The sequence below is a fragment of the Oncorhynchus keta genome, chromosome 17 (genome assembly GCF_023373465.1).
Source record: "Oncorhynchus keta strain PuntledgeMale-10-30-2019 chromosome 17, Oket_V2, whole genome shotgun sequence".
NCBI lineage: Eukaryota > Metazoa > Chordata > Actinopteri > Salmoniformes > Salmonidae > Oncorhynchus > Oncorhynchus keta.
In genome coordinates this window covers 20,297,913-20,317,292 of record NC_068437.1, presented here as the reverse complement: position 1 = coordinate 20,317,292, position 19,380 = coordinate 20,297,913, and the positions used below count along the sequence as shown (strand labels likewise).

General features: G+C 40.9%; 1 protein-coding gene across 2 annotated transcripts in view; it reads right to left on the bottom strand.

The window, feature by feature from the left end:
- Positions 1-4,923: 4,923 nt before the first annotated feature.
- adat1 (adenosine deaminase tRNA specific 1) overlaps positions 4,924-19,380 on the bottom strand; it is a 31,048-nt gene continuing 16,591 nt past the window's right edge. The window contains exons 6-10 of one of the 2 annotated variants that reach the window (XM_052465673.1): positions 19,124-19,269; positions 13,980-14,079; positions 13,689-13,775; positions 8,237-8,402; positions 4,924-6,146 (exon numbers count right to left, since the gene is read on the bottom strand). In XM_052465673.1, coding sequence (XP_052321633.1) covers positions 8,270-8,402; positions 13,689-13,775; positions 13,980-14,079; positions 19,124-19,269 — 466 coding nt within the window. In that variant the 3' untranslated portion in view covers positions 4,924-6,146; positions 8,237-8,269. Of the gene's footprint in view, positions 6,147-7,614; positions 8,403-13,688; positions 13,776-13,979; positions 14,080-19,123; positions 19,270-19,380 lie in introns of those variants that run through there. The other variant, XM_035790334.2, reaches the window with a different exon arrangement.

The following is a 19,380-nucleotide window of genomic DNA, read 5'->3' as shown; positions in this document are numbered from 1 at the left end:
AGCTGCCTTACTCCAGAAAGCAAGAAAGAGACCATGTTTGTCCCAAGGATCCCTGAAAGCAAGGACAATCGGAAATCCCACTCATGCACAAGGAGTGGTCTTTGCGGGTCATGGCCAAAAGGTATCCAGGTTTTGTCCGAATTCACCTTTCATAGCAAGTTTGAGAACTTATGCAGCAGGTTTGGATAAATCACCTGGTAGGTTGGGAGAATTTGCACTATTGGTTAGAGCCTGTAAGTAAACATTTCACTGTAAGGTCTACAACTATTCTATTCAGCGCACATGACAAATAAACTTTGATTTGATTTGAATTAGGTTAAGGTTTGGAAAATGGTTAGCTAATATGAAAAAGAAAAACACTTTTAATGTACATTTGACAAAAGCTGGATTCCATCTAGACATGACAGTCTTTTCGCACTGCTCCGGAACTCAAAGTCCTTTTCCCTATTCCGCTAAAAATCGCTGTGTTCACAGAAAAAAAAGAAACTGCTACTCCAAATTCCCTCCGTAAATTATTTGTTTATAAAGATAATTTAACAAACTCCCCATCTACTTTCATGACAGTACTTTTTGGTTTTGAAGTAGGCTATCGTAATAAGAAGCTTCAACATTTCAACGTGTATGCCTAGTAGGCTGTAAAACAAGGACCTACAGTGCATTCGGAAAGTATTCAGACCCGTTGAATTTTTACACATTGTTAACGTTATAGCCTTATTCTACAATTAAATAAATTGTATTTCTCAATCTACACACAATAACCCATAATTACAATGCAAAAACAAGTTTTTAGAAATTGTTGCAAATTTATGAACAAAATTAAAAAACAGAAATACCTTATTTACATAAGTATTCAGACCCTTTGCCATGAGACTCGAAATTAAGCTCAGGTGCATCCTGTTTCCAAGGATCATCCTTGAGGTGTCTCTACAAGTTGATTGAAGTCCAGCAGTGGTAAATTCTATTGATTGGACATGATTTGGAAAGGCACTCACCTGTCTATATAAGGTCCGACAGTTGACAGTACACGTCAGAGCAAAAACCAAGCCATGAGGTCAAAGGAATTACCCATAGAGCTCAGAGACAGGATTGTGTCGAGGTACAGATCTGTGGAAGGGTACCCAAAATATTTCTTCAGCATTTAAGGTCCCAAGAACACATTGGCCTCCGTCATTCTTAAATGGAAGAAGTTTGGAACCACCAATACCCTTTCTTGAGCTCGGCACCTGGCCAAACTGAGCAATCGGGGGAGAAGGGCCTTGGTCAGGGAGGTGACCAAAAACCTGATGGTCACTGAAAAAGCTTCAGAGTTCCCCTGTGGAGATGAGAGAACCTTCCAAAAGGACAACCATCTCTGCAGCACTCAACCAATTAGGCCTTTATAGTAGAGGGGCCAGACGGAAGCCACTCCTCAGTAAAAAGCACATGACGGTCCGCTTGGAGTTTGCCAAAAGGCACCTAAAGGCCTCTCAGACCATAATAAACAAGATTATCTGGTCTGATGTAACCAAGATTGAACTCTTTGTCCTGAATGCCAAGCATCACGTCTGGAGGAAACCTGGCACAGTCCTTACGGTGAAGCATGACTGTGAAAGCATCATGCTGTGGGGATGTTTTTCTGCGGCAGGGACTGGGATACTAGTCAGGGTTGAGGCAAAAATGAACGGAGCAAAGTACAGAGAGATCCTTGATGAAAACCTGCTCCAGAGGGCTCAGGACCTTCCAACAGGTCAACAACCCTAAGCACACAGCCAAGACAACGCAGGAGTGGCTTCGGGACAAGTTTCTGAGAAGAGTGGGAGAAACTCCCGAAATACAGGTGTGCCAAGCTTGTAGCGTTGTACCCATGAAGCCTCGAGGCTGTAATCGCTGCCAATGGTGCGTCAACAAAGTACTGAATGAAGGGTCTGAATACTTATGTAAATAGGATATTTCGTTTTTTATTATAAATTAGCAAAAATGTATAAACCGTTTTTGCCTTTTCATTATGGGGTATAGTGTGTAGAATTATATTTTCTATTTTAGAATAAGGTTGTAGCATAACAAAATGTGGAAAAAGTCAAGGGGTCTGAATACTTTCCAAAAGCATATGGTAGGTCTAGTCTATAACAGATACCTTCCTTCTTTCTTTCTTTGCATGGGAAAAATGTGGCCTTTATAAAAAAGAAAACTTTATATATGACTGGAGACATTATCAGAATCTTTTATTAACATGACAAATTAAAGGATAGCCTAACTATTCTGCTGACAGTGACAAATATATTAATAAAAATTACGTTCTCCATATAATAGGCCTACTAAAAGGGGAGACACAAATATAATATGACGTCCATCTAAACTGGAGGAAGAAATTATTGTCCAAAGAAAACTTGAGTAGCGCTAAACAATGATAAATAGTGAATACGCGCTGTAGGCACTCACCAGGGATATTGCCAATGCTCTCTGCTTGTGACAATCTGATAAGCTATACTAATGCTCAATTAAGTTGAGAATTGTGATGACTAAAAGACAGATTAGTCCTTTCATTGTCTTCTATTTACAGCAATAACCATTTGCTTTCCAAACTGTTTCCCCAATTGTATTTTGAAATATTGTGCCGCTGCCTTTCCTTCCAACTATAGGCAATGCGATTTAAAACAATCCACGATAAATTTGTTTCAAATAAGCTAAATAGGCCTATCTTCTGTGGCCAAGTCATGATTTAGTAGCCTATTTTGAATGCTTTTATTTATTTCTGTATAGACAGAGGAGTAGGCTAATGAGGCTATTTGATTTTGACAATTCAATTTACTTTAGGAAAAGCTTCCCCTAGCTTTATGGACGCCCCGCCTATGCTTGCATATTAAAAATGTAACTGCACATAACCTCCATTTGCTATTCCAGTGCAGGCTACAGATACGTTTTTTATGTATTTGTATTTTGTATTTATTATGGATCCCCATTAGTTCCTGCCAAAGCAGCAGCTACTCTTCCAAAATGAAGGCAGTTTATACAATTTTAATACATTCACAGATTTCACAACACACTGTGTGCCCTCAGGCCCCTACTCCACCACTACCACATATCTACAGTACTAAATCCACATGTATGTCTAGTGTGTATGTTATCGTATGTGTGTGCCAATGTGTGTTGCGTCATAGTCCCCGCTGTGTTTTTTAAATCTAATTTTACTGCTTGCGTCAGTTACTTGATGTGGAATAGAGTTCCATTCTCTATGTAGTACTGTGTGCCTCCCATAGTCTGTTCTGGACTTGGGGACTGTGAAGAGACCTCCTGGCATGTCTTGTGGGGTATGCATGGGTGTCCGAGCTGTGCGCAAGTAGTTCAAACAGACAGTTCGGTGCATTCAACATGTCAATACCTCTCATAAATACAAGTAAGTAGTGATGAAGTCAATCTCTCCTCCACTTTGAGCCAGGAGAGATTGACATGAATATTATTAATATTACCTCTCTGTGTACATCCAAGGGCCAGCCGTGCTGCCCTGTTTTGAGCCAATTGCAATTTTCCTAAGTCCTTTTTTGTGGCACCTGACCACACGACTGAACAGTAGTCCAGGTGCGACAAAACTAGGGCCAGGAGGACCTGCCTTGTTGATAGTGATTTTAAGAAAGTAGAGAATCGCTTTATTGTGGACAGACTTCTCCCCATCTTAGTTACTACTGCATCAATATGTTTTGGCCATGACAGTTTACAATCTAGTGTTACTCCAAACTGTTTAGTCATCTCAACTTGCTCAATTTCCACATTATGTATTACAATATTTAGTAGAGGTTTAGGGTTTAGTGAGTGTTTTGCTCCAAATACAATGCTTTTAGTTTTAGAAATATTTAGGGCTAACTTATTCCTTGCCACCCACTCTGAAACTAACTGCAGCTCTTGATTGAGTGTTGCAGTCATTTCAGTCGCTGTAGTAGCTGACGTGTAAAGTGTTGAGTCATCTGCATACAACGAAACTCTGGCTTTCCTCAAAGTCAGTGGCATGTCATTAGTAAAAATTTAAAAAAGCAAGGGGCCTAAACAGCCACCCTGGGGAATTCCTGATTCTAACTGGATTATATATGCTTCCATTAAATGCTTCCACCCTCTGTATTCTGTCAGACAAGTAACTCTTTATCCACATTATAGCAGGGAGTGTAAAGTCATAACACAAGTTTTTGCAGCAGCAAACTATGATCAATAATGGCAAAAGCTGCACTTTAGTCTAAGAAGACAGCCCCCACAATCATTTTATCAGCAATTTCTCTCAGCCAATCATCAGTCATTTGTGTAGGTGCTGTGCTTGTTGAGTGTCCTTCCCTATAAGCATGCTGAAATGCTGTTGTCAATTTGTTTACTGTAAACTAGCATTGTATCTGGGGAAACAATTTTTTCCAGAAGTTTACTACGGGTTGGTAACAGGCTGATTGGTCGGCTATTTGAGCCAGTAAATGGGGCTTTACTATTCTTGGGTAGCGGAATTACTTTAGCTTCCCTCCAGGCCTGAGGGCATACGCTCTCTACTAGGCTTAAATTGATGATGTGGCAAATAGGAGTGGCAATATCGTCTGCTATTATCCTTTACGGAATTCAAAAGTACAATTCTTGTCTTTCACAATTGGGTCTGATATGTACTTGGATGTGTAGTGTTAATGTTTGTTGCAGGCATGTCATCCCGAAGTTTGCTTATCTTGCCAATGAAAAAGTCCTTAAAGTACTTTGCAATATCAGTGGGCTTTGTGATGAATGCACTGTGGGCTATTCTAATCAAATAAAATTACACACATACACTACCGGTCAAAAGTTTTAGAACCCCTACTCATTCAAGGGTTTATTTTTACTATTTTCTACATTGTAGAATAAAAGTGAAGACATCAAAACTATGAAATAACACATATGGAATCATGTAGTATCCAAAAAGGTGTTACACAAATCAAAGGTTCTTCAAAAAGCCACCCTTTGCCTTGATGACAGCTTTGCACACTTTTGGCATTTTCTCAACCAGCTTCACCTGGAATTCTTTTCCAACAGTCTTGAAGGAGTTACTACATATGCCGAGCACTTGTTGGCTGCTTTTCCTTCACTCTGTGGTCCAACTCATCCCAAACCATCTCAATTTGGTTGAGGTCGGGGGATTGTGGACGCCAGGTCATCTGATACAGCACTCCATCACTCTCTTTCTTGGTAAATTGGCCCTTACAGAGCCCGGAGGTGTGTAGAATGGCCAGTAAGGCCATTCTACTGCCAATGTTTGTCTATGGAGATCACAATGCTGTGTGCTCAATTTGATACACCTGTCAGCAATGGGTATTTCAGGGCAATGGGTATTTGGCTGAAATAGCCAAATCCACTCATTTGAATGGGTGTCCACATACTTTGTATATGTAGTGTAAGTTCAGGAGTAAAAATTTGCTGAACAAGTCACAATAAGTTACATGGACTCACACTTCGTGCAATAATATAAATACAAAAATACTAGTTTGACACTACCTCATCTCTGTACCCAATACATACATATAATTGTAAGGTCCCTCAGTCAAGCAGTGAATTCGAAACACAGATTTAACCACAAAGACCAGGGATGTTCACAAATGGCTTGCAAAGGGCACCTATTGGTAGATGGGTAAAACATTTTTTTAAAAAGCATACATTGAATATCCATTTGAGGATGATTAAGTTATTTAACTTTGTATGGCGTATCAATACACCAAGTCACCACAAATATACAGGCATCCTTCCTGACTCAGTTGCCGGAGAGAAAGGAAACCGCTCAGTGCTTTCACCATGAGGCCAGTGGTGACTTTAAAACAGTTACGTAGTTTAATGGCTGTGATAGGAAAACAACTGAGGATGGATCAACAACATTGCGGTTTATTTAATTTAACAAGGCAAGTCAGCTAAGAACAAATTCTTATTTTACAATGACGGCCTACCCCGGCCAAATCCTCCATTAACCTGGACGACGCTGGGCCAATTGTGCACCGCCCTATGGGACTCCAGATCAGGGCCGGTTGTGATACAGCCGGGGATCGAAGCAAGGTATGTAGTGACGCCTCTAGCACTGAGATGCAGTGCCTTAGACCGCTGTGCCACTCAGGAGCCCACAATACTAGTCTAAATTACAGAGTGAAAAGGACACCTGTACAGAATAAAACATATTCCAAAACATCCTGAAAAGAAGGAAGCAAAGAAATTAACTTTATGTCCTGAATACAAAGAGTTATATTTAGGCCAAATCCATCACAACACATCATTGAGTACCACTTCATATTTTCAAGCATGGTGGTGGCTGCATCATGTTATGAGTATACTCGTTAGAGGGACTGGGGTGTTTTTATCCTAAAAAAAAAAACAGAATAGAGCAAGGCACAGGCTAAAATCGTAGAGGAAAACCTGGTTCATTCTGTTTTCCAACAGATATGGGAAACAAATTGACATTTCAGCAGGACAATAACCTAAAAAACAAGGCCAAATATACACTTGAGGTCCTTACAAAGATGACATTGAATGTTCCTGAGTGGCCTAGTTAAAGCTTTGACTAAAATAGTCTTTAAAATCCATGGCAAGACTTGAAAATGGCTGTCTAGCAATGATAAACAACAAACTTTACAGAGTTCGAAGAATTTTATAAAACATGTGCAAATATTGTACAATCCAGTACAATACAAGCTCTTAGAGACTTATCCAGAAAGACTCCCAGCTTTAATCACTGCCAAAGGTGCTTCTATAAAGTGTTGACTCAGGGGTGTGAAAACATATGTAAATTACACATGTCTGTATTTCATTTAATAAATGTGCTAAAAATATATAAAACATGTTTTCACTATCATTATGAGGTCATGTGTGTGTGTGTAGATGGGTGAGATACAAAATCATTTTAATCCATTTTGAATTCAGGCAAAATGTGGAATAACTTTCTGAAGGCACTGTACCTACTAATGCATTACTGGGGTAGAGAGTACACATGGTTACGGGTTTGATTGAATAGGCCTTGGAATTAGATGGATAACTTGGCCTCCTTATGCAATTGCGTCATCTTTCCTAGACAATGCCATTCTGATGTTTGAAGACATTTTCTAACAAATCACAGTTGACTCAGATATCAGATGATTTGCTGCATGTGTATTCTGTGTGGTGCACATATAAGAGGAACCTTGATTTTCAGCTTTCCCACGAGACTTGGGAGTATAGCATTGCGAGACTAGTATAGGAGTGAATGCATTTGCATCGGTTTGGGTTCTGAGTGTGTTTGGATGGAGAAGGAATGTATGTGTTAAATATTTGTGTGTTCTTGAAACTGTATGTTCAAAATGTTTGACCAATGTCTTTCACTGCCTTGCAGTCTGACAATGGGCCAGCTGCATGAGAAAGAGAGAGATGAGGACGGCTTTCTGTGCGTGGCGTACAGTGGAAAACACACATTTGGTTGAAGGCCTTCACTTTAGAGTTGACACAACCCCCTCATTTTTTCCCAGAAAAGCTTGATTGTATCACTATCAAAATAGAGAGATTTGTGTGGAAGAAAAACCTCAACATTAATCATGTTACAGATTCATTTGTATTACTAAACTGTATTACTAAAAGAAATGTCCCTTTTGCAGGACCCTGTCTTTCAAAGTAAATTTGTAAAAATCCAAATAACTTCACAGATTTATTGTAAAGGGTTCAAACACTGTTTCCCATGTTGTTCAATGAGTCCCTGCTGCAGCAAAGCACCCCCACAACATGATGCTGCTACCCCCGTGGATTTGTTTATCTTTAAAGACAGTATATACCAAACATTTTGAATATATGAAAGGTAGCTAGACTACCTAATAAAAAAAACACTAAATTACTCTCTGTACTCATTCAAAACAACCAATCCATTTTTAGCAACAGAAAAATATTCAGAAGTAATACTGTAATAATATAACATAACATTCTGGACATACAGGAACAAAGACTGTCACACAAATCAATGACGCAGATCTCATGAACATAATGAGAATGAATAGATAAATAAATGTGAAAAACAGGTCATGCATTGTTCTAGTGGAATTTTAACACATTCCAAGCCAAGTGATTTATATCTGAGTTGGCTACATGGGGATACTGACCATGTGAGCTCCAAGCCCTTTCTAAACTCATGTCTTTGCATGTCCTGCCAAATTTGGTCTCCTTGGCACATCTACAAGTAAAATAATGCTTCCTGACAGTATGTTTGTGTCCTTTCACATGTTTTTGGCTATGTCCCTCTAATAATCACACATTCTGTACTAACCGGTTTCTGGTCAGTACACAGTTGTGCTGTGTTTCAGTGAAACTGCAGCAGGTCGCGATCACTGCGGAGCCACAGTGGGAAGGCCTGTGAGCGCAGCTGCAGCGAGGCCTGCTGGTACGACTGAGCCACCTGCTTGTAGTCCCAGTACGTCTGGAGCTCCTTTCCCCTACAGACACAATAAACAAACACAGAACCTCAGTGGCAGTTACCATGGGATATTAACGTCTTAACAATCACAAGACATTAGATAAATGAACTATAGAATAAGAATGAGTCATTCTATTTATGTGGAATGAACCCTTGTCACTGAGGAAATTAAATATTTTTTCCAGGGTGTGGAAACATGCCCTAAGGATTCCTGTCCTTTGTGGGCATCGTCTTACATCAGATCTTGTGTCACTCCTAAGCGACACACTGACGTAAGACACACCCCTGGGCTTTTTCCACATTTTGTTGTGTTAGAGCCTGAATTTAAAATGGATTCAATTCTGATTTTGTCTTAATAATGGCCTTAACACACAATACCCCATAACGTCAAAGTGGAATTGTTTTTTTCATTTATAAAAAGCTGAAATGTATTGAGTCAATAAGTATTCATCATGACGTGCATTGAGGGACTAGTCAAGGATCACCTCAACCTAGACCCACCCTAGACCCACTTCAATTTGCTTACCGCCCCAATAGATCCACAGACAATGTAATCGCCATCACTCTGCCCTATCCCATCTGGACAAGAGGAATACCTACGTAAGAACACTGTTCATTGACAATAGCTCAGCATTCAACACCATAGTACCCTCCAAGCTCATCATTAAGCTTGAGGCCATGGGTCTCAACCCCATCCTGTGCAACTGGGTCTTCAACTTCCTGACAGACAACCCCATGTGGTGAAGGTAGGAAACATCACCTCCACTTCGCTGATCCTCAACACTGCAGCCCCACAAGAGTGCATGCTAAGCCCCCTCCTGTACTCCCTTTTCATCCATGCCTCCAACTCAAATCATCAAGTTTGCAGATGACACAAAAGTAGTAGGCTTGATTACCAACGATGATGAGAGCCTACAGGGAGATGGTGTGGGCTCGGAGTGTGATGCCTGGAAAACAACCTCTAACTCAAAGTCAACAAAACAAAAGGAGATGATCGTGGACTTCAAGAAACAGCGGAGGGTGCACCCCCCTATCTACATTGAGTGGACCACAGTGGAGAAGGTGGAAAACTTCAAGTTCCTTGGTGTACACATCACTGACAAACTGAAATAGACCACCCAGACAGAGTTTTAAAAATAAATATTTTACCTTTATTTAACTAGGCAAGTCCGTTAAGAACAAATTCTTATTTACAATGATGGCCTAGGAACAGTGGGTTAACTGCCTTGATCAGGGGCAGAACAACAGATTTTTACCTTGTCAGCTCAGGGATTCGATCTTGCAACCTTTCGGTTACTAGTCCAACGCCCTAACCACTACGCTACCTACCGCCTCAGAGTGTGGTGAAGAAGGTGCAACAGAGACTCTTAAACCTCAGGAGGCTAAAGAAATGTGGCTTGTCACTTAAAACCCACAAACTTTTACAGATGCACAATTGAAAGCATACTGTCAGGATGTATCACCGCCTGGTACGGCAACTACACTGCTTGCACCTGCAAGGCTCTCCAGAGGCAGGTGCGGTCTGGAGAGTTGTATGGCATTGAAACTTCCCTGGAGGGTTGTTAACACAGTGTCCAAAGAAGGGCCAGAAGTATACAGAATGGTGTCGTCTGCGTAGAGGTGGATCAGAGACTCACCAGCAGCAAGAGCGACATCATTGATGTATACAGAGAAGAGAGTCGGTCCAAGAATTGAAACCTGTGGCACCCCCATAGAGACTGCCAGGGGCCGGACAACAGGCCCTCCGATTTGACACACTGAACTCTATCAGAGAAGTAGTTGGTGAACCAGGCGAGGCAATAATTTGAGAAACCAAAGCCATTGAGTCTGTCGATGAGGATGTGGTGATTGACAGAGTCGAAAGCCTTGGCCAGGTCAATGAATACAGCTGCACAGTATTGTTTCTTATCGATGGAGGTTAAGATATCGTTTAGGACCTTGAGCGTGGCTGAGGTGCACCCAGACTGCATAGCGGAGAAGGTATGGTGGGATTCGAAATGGTCGGTAATCTGTTTGTTGACTTGGCTTTCGAAGACCTTAGAAAGGTAAGGTAGGATAGATATAGGTCTGTGACAGTTTGGGTCAAGAGTGTCCCCCCCTTTGAAGAAGGGGATGACCGCAGCTGCTTTCCAATCTTTGGGAATCTCAGACGACACGAGAGGGAGGTTGAACAGGATAGTAATAGGGGTTGCAACAATTTCGGCAGATAATTTTAGAAAGGGTCCAGATTGTCTAGCCCGGCTGATTTGTAGGGGTCCAGATTTTGCCGCTCTTTCAGAACATCAGCGGACTGGATTTGGGAGAAGGAGAAATGGGGAAGGCTTGGGCGAGTTGCTGTGGGGGGTGCAGTGCTGTTGACCAGGGTAGGGGTAGCCAGGTGGAAAGCATGGCCAGCCACAGAGAATTGCTTATTGAAATTCTCAATTATAGTGGATTTATCGGTGGTGACAGAGTTCCCTATCATCAGTGCAATGGGAAGCTGGGAGGAGGTGTTCTTATTCTCCATGGACTTTACAGTGCCCCAGAACTGTTTTGAGCAAATTTCTGCTTGAAAAAGCTGCCTGTGGCTTTTCTAACTGCCTGTGTATATTGGTTTCTAGCTTCCCTGAAAAGTTGCATATCACGGGGGTTGTTCGATGCTAATGCAGAACGCCATAGGATGTTTGTGTTGGTTAAGGGCAGTCAGGTCTGGAGAGAACCAAGGGCTATATATGTTCCTGGTTCTACATTTCTTGAATGGGGCATGTTTATTTAAGATGGTGAGGAAGGCTTTTTTTTTAAATAACCAGGCATCCTCTACTGATGGGATGAGATCAATATCCTTCCAGGATACCCTGGCCAGGTCGATGAGAAAGGTCTGCTCGCTGAAGTGTTCCAGGGAGCGTTTGACAGTGATGAGTGGAGGTCATTTGACCACTGACCCATTACGGATGCAGGCAATGAGGCAGTGATAGCTGAGATCTTGGTTGAAGACAGCAGAGGTGTATTTAGAGGGCAAGTTGGTTAGGATGATATCTATGAGGGTGCCCGTGTTTACGGCTTTGGGGTGGTACCTGGTAGGTTCATTGATCATTTGTGTGAGATTGAGGGCATCAAGTTTAGATTGTAGGATGGCTGGCGTGTTAAGCATGTTCCAGCTTAGGTCGCCTTGCAGCACGAGCTCTGAAGATAGATGGGGGGCAATCAGTTCACATATGGTGTCTAGAGCACAGCTGGGGGCAGAGGGTGGTCTATAGCAGGCGGCAACGGTGAGAGACTTGTTTTTGGAGAGGTGGATTTTTAAAAGTAGAAGTTCAAATTTTTGGGGTACAGACCTGGATAGTAGGACAGAACTCTGCAGGCTATCTCTGCAGTAGATTGCAACACCGCCCCCTTTGGCCGTTCTATCTTGTCTGAAAGTGTTGTTGTTTGGGATGGAGATTTCAGAATTTTTGGTGGTCTTCCTAAGCCAGGATTCAGACACGGCGAGAACATCCGGGTTGGCAGAGTGTGCTAAAGCAGTGAATAAAACAAACTTAGGGAGGGGGCTTCTAATGTTAACATGCATGAAACCAAGGCTATTACGGTTACAGAAGTCATCAAAAGTTGAAAGATGCGATTTTATTTGTGGATTAATTGTCGGAATAGAGGTCCTTGTGCATTTCAGGTAAAATAACAACTCAATGTTTATATCCCCGGACAAATGAGCTAGCAACAGCAAGTTAGCTAAATAGGTCAAATTAACATTAGCTAGCAAGTGCAAGCTAACTAGCTAAAATTGCCTTACATGTTTAAGGATTTTCAACCTATCCCAAAATTAATTTAATTGGTTCAGAGTTTATTTTGATATTTTAACCTGCGTGTCATGATCGCGTTTGGAGTGGGGGGGGGGGCAAAATAAATGTATGCACGATGGCGCACGCGCGCAGCCGGTTTGGGTTCCGTGTTACTCTTGTTGTATAATCCATGCCATTATTTTAGAGGGCACAGAAGCTAAAAAGACAATTATTTAATGAAAATGGACAACTGTATAAATTGTTGAGTTTTTTAATAAATATGGAATTCCAGTGATGTGAAGGAGTATGCCATAGTTTTTTGATGCAATACCCACAAGTTTATGAGAGGAATTACGTTTTAGCATCCCATTACATGGTGTGCGCCTCAAGGATTATAAAAAGTGCACTAATAGTGATATTCGGAAGATATGTACCGAGCCTGCTTTTCTCCCCAATTTCGTGATATCCAAATTGGTAGTAACAGACTTGTCCCATCGCTGCAACTCCCCTACGGACCCGGGAGAGGTGAAGGTCGAGAGCCATGCGTACTTCGAAACCCGACGCTGCCAAGCCGCATTGCTTCTTGACACACTGCTCGCTTAAGAGTCAGCTTGCAGGCACCTGGCCCGCCACAAGGAGTCACTAGAGCGCAATGAGACAAGAAAATCCTGGCTGGCCAAAACCTCCCCTAACCCAGACAACGCTGGGCCCATTGTGCGCCGCCTCATGGGTCTCCCAGTCACGGCCGGCTGTCACACAGCCTGTGATCGAACCCGGGTTTGTAGTGACACCTCAAGCACTGCGATGCAGTGCCTTAGACCGCTGTGCCACTCGGGAGGCACCCAGCGGTATGGAATTGAAATAGAAAGTATTGCGTCACTAACAAAGTCCGTGAAGTGTCTTTTAAAATCATTCACTTATTTTATCCAGTTAACCAGGTACTTCCAAGATTTTAAATTCACATTGTTTTAAAGTGTGCTTTTTGTCAAATAGAATAAATGACTTGGAGTTCAATTTTCTATGATTGTATTGGCACTAAGATGTTTTGGGACAGATCTTGAGCATTATTTTGAACTGGTTCTAGGTTTCAGCTTAATGGTAAGGATATTTTAATAAATCAGGATTTGGATCAGAACAAAGTATACATAAATAATATTTTTATGATGTATGGTAAATATTTTATACATAAATGTAAAGTGGGATAAAGAAAAATGTAACTTAAATTGAAATTACTTAAAAATAAAATAAAAAACTTGAAAGCAAAGCGAACCCTAAATGCCTGTGAATCCTTGGGTATTGTTGTTTAAATGTGCTGTTAATGGATTCTCTCACACACACACACACACACACACACACACACACACTTGATCTAATATCAAATCATATGCAGGAAATTGAAACCCCTTTTAAATGAATTAATAGAATATTTTTGGCACTTCACAGACAGCATGCTATCCACTAATCAAACAGAATAAGTGTTTGAGAACAGGATATTTAGGAATTACATTATGATGACGGCAGTCATCTGTTCTTCTCAGAGGGACAATTACCTTAGAGATTCAGGGAGGTGGGACTTGTCAGTGACAGCCAGCAGTGACAGGAAAGAATGAAATAGTTCCACTTTGCAAATAAGAGACCTGAAAAGACAAAGTCAGGCGTCAATCTGAAGTTCAGGGGACTTAACACAACACATATACCAATGTGATGAGAGGGAGGCAGCCTGTGCATTAAAGGTGCATAATTCTGGGTTAACACATGAAAAGGGAACTGGCCAGATAAAATATTTCTAACTTGTGCCTAAACAACAAACCTATTTGTTTTTTTTAAGTACTGGCTGTTACCTTGCTTTTGATGTGCCCAGAGCCTTCTTGGTCACTCCATGTTTATAGCCATTAGCAGTGACATCTAGTGGCTGATCCGACACAGCGCACCAGCTGATAGCTGAAAACAGGAGAGAACAGTCATGACTCAATGTAGATCAGCAAATATATCACATAAAAACAGACAAGACCCTTAGGCTGAGAAACCATTTGGTTAGAAAGGGCACATGAGGTGAAATGAGATGACAGAGGACAAATAGGGTGAAGAATGAAGAACAAAGTGTCACCTGTTGAGACAGTAGGCAGGTTTCCATTGACCCAGGTTTATTCAACAAAAGCAATATCGCAAAAAAACATTGTAATTGAAACAGCAGCTACAGGAGAACTGGTCTAAAAAAGAATGGAAACTATGATTTTCGAATTAACAATGACTGACAAATAATTTGAAGGTATGCGGAGCGATATCATCACGTAAATATAAATCAAATGTCACATGCTTCATAAACAACAGGTGTGGATTAACAGTGAAATGCTTCCTTACGGGCCGTTCCCAAAAATTCAGACAAAAAAAATTGAGAAATAATATAAAAATAAAACACGTAATAATAAAAGTAATAGATACACAATCAGTAATGATAACTTATATATACACTGGGTACCAGTGCCAAAACGATGTGCAGGGGTACGAGCTAATTGAGATAGATACAGTACCTTGCAAAATTATTAATCTCCTTTGACGTTTTTCCTATTTTGTTGCATTACAACCTGTAATTTAAATAGATTATTTGGATTTCATGTAATGTACATACACAAAATAGTCCGAATTGATGAAGTGACATTTTTTTAAATTACTTCTTTCTAAAAATTCTAAAAAATAAAATAAAAAACGGAGAAGTGGTGCGTGCATATCTATTCACCCCCTTTGCTATGAAGCCCCTAAATAAGATCTGGCGCAACCAATTACCTTCAGAAGTGACATAATTAGTTAAATAAAGCCCACCTGTGTGCAATCTAAGAGTCACATGATCAGTATGTATGCATGTATGTATGTACACATACATACATACATACATACATACATACATACATACATACATACATACATACATACATACATACATACATACATACCACAGTGAGGCAAAAAAGTATTTAGTCAGCCACCAATTGTGCAAGTTCTCCCACTTAAAAAGATGAGAGAGGCCTGTAATTATCATCATAGGTACTCTTCAACTATGACAGACAAAATTAGAAAAGAAATCCAGAAAATCACATTGTAACCCCCTTTACTGACGCAAATAGCCGACCAATCAGCCTGTTACCAACCCTTAGTAATATTCTGGTGTTTGACCAGATACAATGGTATTTTACAGTAAACAAATTGACAACAGCATTTCAGCATGCTTATAGGAAAGGACATTCAACAAGCACAGCACTTACATAAATTACTGATGATAAAAGGATTGTGGGATCTGTCTTGTTAGACTTCAGAGCGGCTTTTGACATTATTGATCAGTCTGCTGCTGGAAAAACATAGGTGTGTTATGGCTTTACAGCCCCTGCTATACTATGGATAAAGAGTTACCTGTCTAACAGAACAGAGGGTGTTCTTTAATGGAAGCTTCTCCAACATAATCCAGGTAGAATCGGTTATTCCCCAGGGCAGCTGTCTAGGCCCCTTCATTTTTTCAATCTTCACTAACAACATGCCAATGGCTTTGAGTAAAGCCAATGGATCTATGTATACGGATGACTCAACACCATACATGTCAGATACTACAGTGACTGAAATGATTTGCAACACTTAAAAAGCTGCAGTTAGTTTCAGAGTGGGTGGCAAGGTAGTCCTAAATATTTCTAACACTACAGGCATTGTATTTGGGACAAATCATTCACTAAACCCTAAACCTCAACTACATCTCATAATAAATAATGTGGAAATTGAGCAAGTTGAGGTGACTAAACTGCTTGGAGTACCACTAGATTGTAAACTGTCATGGTCAAAACATATTGATGCAGTAGTAGCTAAGATGGGGAGAAGTCTATCCACAATAAAGCGATTCTCTACTTTCTTAAAATCACTATCAACAAGGCAGGTCCTACAGGCCCTAGTTTTGTTGCACCTTGACTACTGTTCAGTTATGTGGTCAGGTGCCACAAAAAAGAACGTAGGAAAATTGCAATTGGCTCAAAACAGGGCAGCACAGCTGGCCCTTGGATGTACACAGAGAGCTAATATTAATAAGATGCATGTCAATCTCTCCTGGCTCAAAGTGGAGGAGAGATTGACTTCATCACTACTTGTATTTATGAAAGGTATTGAAATGCTGAATGCACCGAGCTGTCTGTTTGAACTACTGGCGCACAGCTTGGACACCCATGCATACCCCACAAGACATGCCACAAGAGGTCTCTTCACAGTCCCCAAGTCCAGAACAGACTATGGGAGGCAGACAGTACGACATAGAGCCATGACAACATGGAACTCTATTCCACATCAAGTAACTTAAGGAAGCAGTAAAATTAGATTTAAAAAACAGATATGAATACACCTTATGGATCATCGGGGACTGTGAAGCAACACATAGGCACAGACACATGCATACACACACACGATAGCATACGCACTACACAAACACATGGATTTTGTACTGTAGATATGTGGTAGTGGTGGAGTAGGGGCCTGAGGGCACACAGTGTGTTGTGAAATCTGTGAATGTAATGTTTTTAAAATTGTATAAACTTACTTAATTTTGCTGGACCCCAGGAAGAGCAGCTGCTACCTTGGCAGCAGCTAATGGGGATCCATAATAAATACAAATACAACTTGGAGTCCACCTGCGGTAAACTAAATTCATTGGACATGATTTGGAAAGACACAGACGTCTATATAACGGTCCCACAGCTGACAGTGCATGTCAAAGCAAAGAACAAGCCATGGGGACGAAGGAATTGTCCGTAGAGCTCAGAGACAGGATTGTGTCGAGGCACAGATTGGGAAAGGGTACCAAAAAATGTCTGCAGCATTGAAGGTACCCAAGAACACAGTAGCTTCCATCATTCTTCAATGAAAGAAGTTTGGAACCACCAAGGCTCTTCCTAGAGCTGGCTACCTGGCCAAACTGAGCAGTTTGGGAAGAAGGGCCTTGGTCAGGGAGGTGACCAAGAACCCGATGGTCACACTGAAAAAGCTCCACAGTTCCTCTGTTGAGATGGGAGAACCATCTCTGCAGCACTCCAGCAATCAGGCATTTATGGTGAATTGACAAGACGGAAGCCACTCCTCAGTAAAAGGCACATGACAGCCTGGTTGGAGTTAGCCAAAATGGCACCTAAAGGACACTCAGACCATGAGAAACAAGATTCTCTGGTCTGATGAAACCAAGATTGAACTCTTTGGCCTGAATGCCAAGCTTCATGTCGAGAGGAAACCTGGCACCAGCCCTACTGTGAAGAATGGCAATGGCAGCATCATGCTGTGGGGATGTTTTTCAGTGGCAGGGACTGGTAGACTAGTCAGGATCGAGGGAAAGAGGAACAGAGCAAAGTACAGAGAGATCCTTGATGAAGGAGTGGCTTCAGGACAAGTCTCTGAATGTCCTTGAGTGGCCCAGTCAGAGCCCAGACTTGAACCCGATCTAACATCGCTGGAGATGACAGAGCTTGAGAGGATCTGCAGTGCAGAATGGGAGAAACTCCCCAAATACAGGTGTGCCAAGCTTGTAGCGTCAAGAAGACTTTAGGCTGTAATCGCTGTCAAAGGTGCTTCAACAAAGTACTCAGTAAAGGGTCTGAATACTTACGTAAATGTGATTTCAATTGTGTAATTTTTATAAATTAGCAAAAAATAAATAAATTAATTAATTGTCATGGGGTATTTTGTATAGATTGGTGAGAACAAAAAAACAAGAATTTAATTCATTTTAGAATAAGGCTGTAAAAGTACTAAATGTAGAAATAGTCAAGGGGTCTGAATACTTTCCGAATGCACTGTACCGCCAAAAATAAAATCCGAATATGTAACTGAAAATATATGGCAAAAATGCAGAATGGTGTTAATTGCCTGTAAACAGCATGGGGAGGATGATTTTTAAAAACATTTAATCATGTAATATAAGGCCTACTGATTATTTCTCACTATCTACTTGCGAGCTACTCATTGACAGTCTGCGAGCTACCGGACATGCAGTTGTTTGCTAAGGTGCAACCTTTGGTAGGCTGATGGAAGGCTACACAGAGTCTGCTCTACCTCAAAGCATAATCAGACATGCCATTGCGCATCATGGTTCTTACAAGCAAAGTAAAATTATAATGAATTCCCTTATGGTACACGCAGCTCAAATGATATCTAACAACACCATTGGACCAACACCATCGGACATGAAATAATGACACAAATCTAACAGCACAATAAAACAAAGAAAATTATTTTGCAGGTGCCTTTTCATTTTAAAACACCAGTGGTGTAACTAATGCTTTCTAAAAGCACTGAACAAAAAAGAGAGGTAAAACCAATTAATCGAGGCAACAGGGGCGAGGGGGTTCCAAATACAATCTGTAAACCAAATATAACCCCAATTAGCAATGTTGAAATTGTGTGGAATTTTTTATCCACATTCTAGTTTTTTGTTTAGTGTGATGTCATTACCCCAAGCTGTTTTAAATTGTCACAAGACCGTTAAATGGAAAGGCACTGTAGCAGGCAATTGTCACATCTATTTTCAAAGCGAAAAACGTATTATTTCTAAAAAATAAAATCCCATTTCAATCAAACATATATTTTTCCTCTTTTTTTACAACAGCTGATTTTTTTTTTAAATTAGTGTTATTTCCTGGTTGGAAATATAATCTACACAGGAACTTCTAATCAACAGGTTTGCATGGGCGGGAGTTTCAGCTTTCCATGGTGACATCACCATGCGGTAAATTGGTTAATAGACCAACGACAAAGAGTTCCAAACCTCTCTGCCAATAACAGCTAGTTGTCCCCTCCCCACTCAGACCACTCCCAAAATGTTAGCTATTTTTGCCCATTTTTATGGACATCTACTAGACTAAGGTACTTAATTGTTAAACATAAATCATTTTTTGATATTGACATTTTTAAAAAAGCCTGCATTGGGCCTTGTAGCTACAGATGGGTAAAAACATGTTTTAAATCCCACCTGCGCCACAAGGTGAGACTCTGCCCTTGCCGGGCTGATGATTGTGCTCAGTCTGTGCCTGGCTGTGAGCAAACTCCAGTCTGGATTGCAGGAGCTCTGGAGGCTGCACTGTGTAGCCAGCAGGCAGGGCTGTCACCTCAGAACACCTGTAGAAACACAGAGGAACCAATCAATCACTTCTAGTTATACTAAAATCTGCTTAAACAGGTCACTAATCACTATCTGTTTCCCTACTCTGTCTCACACACACAACCAAA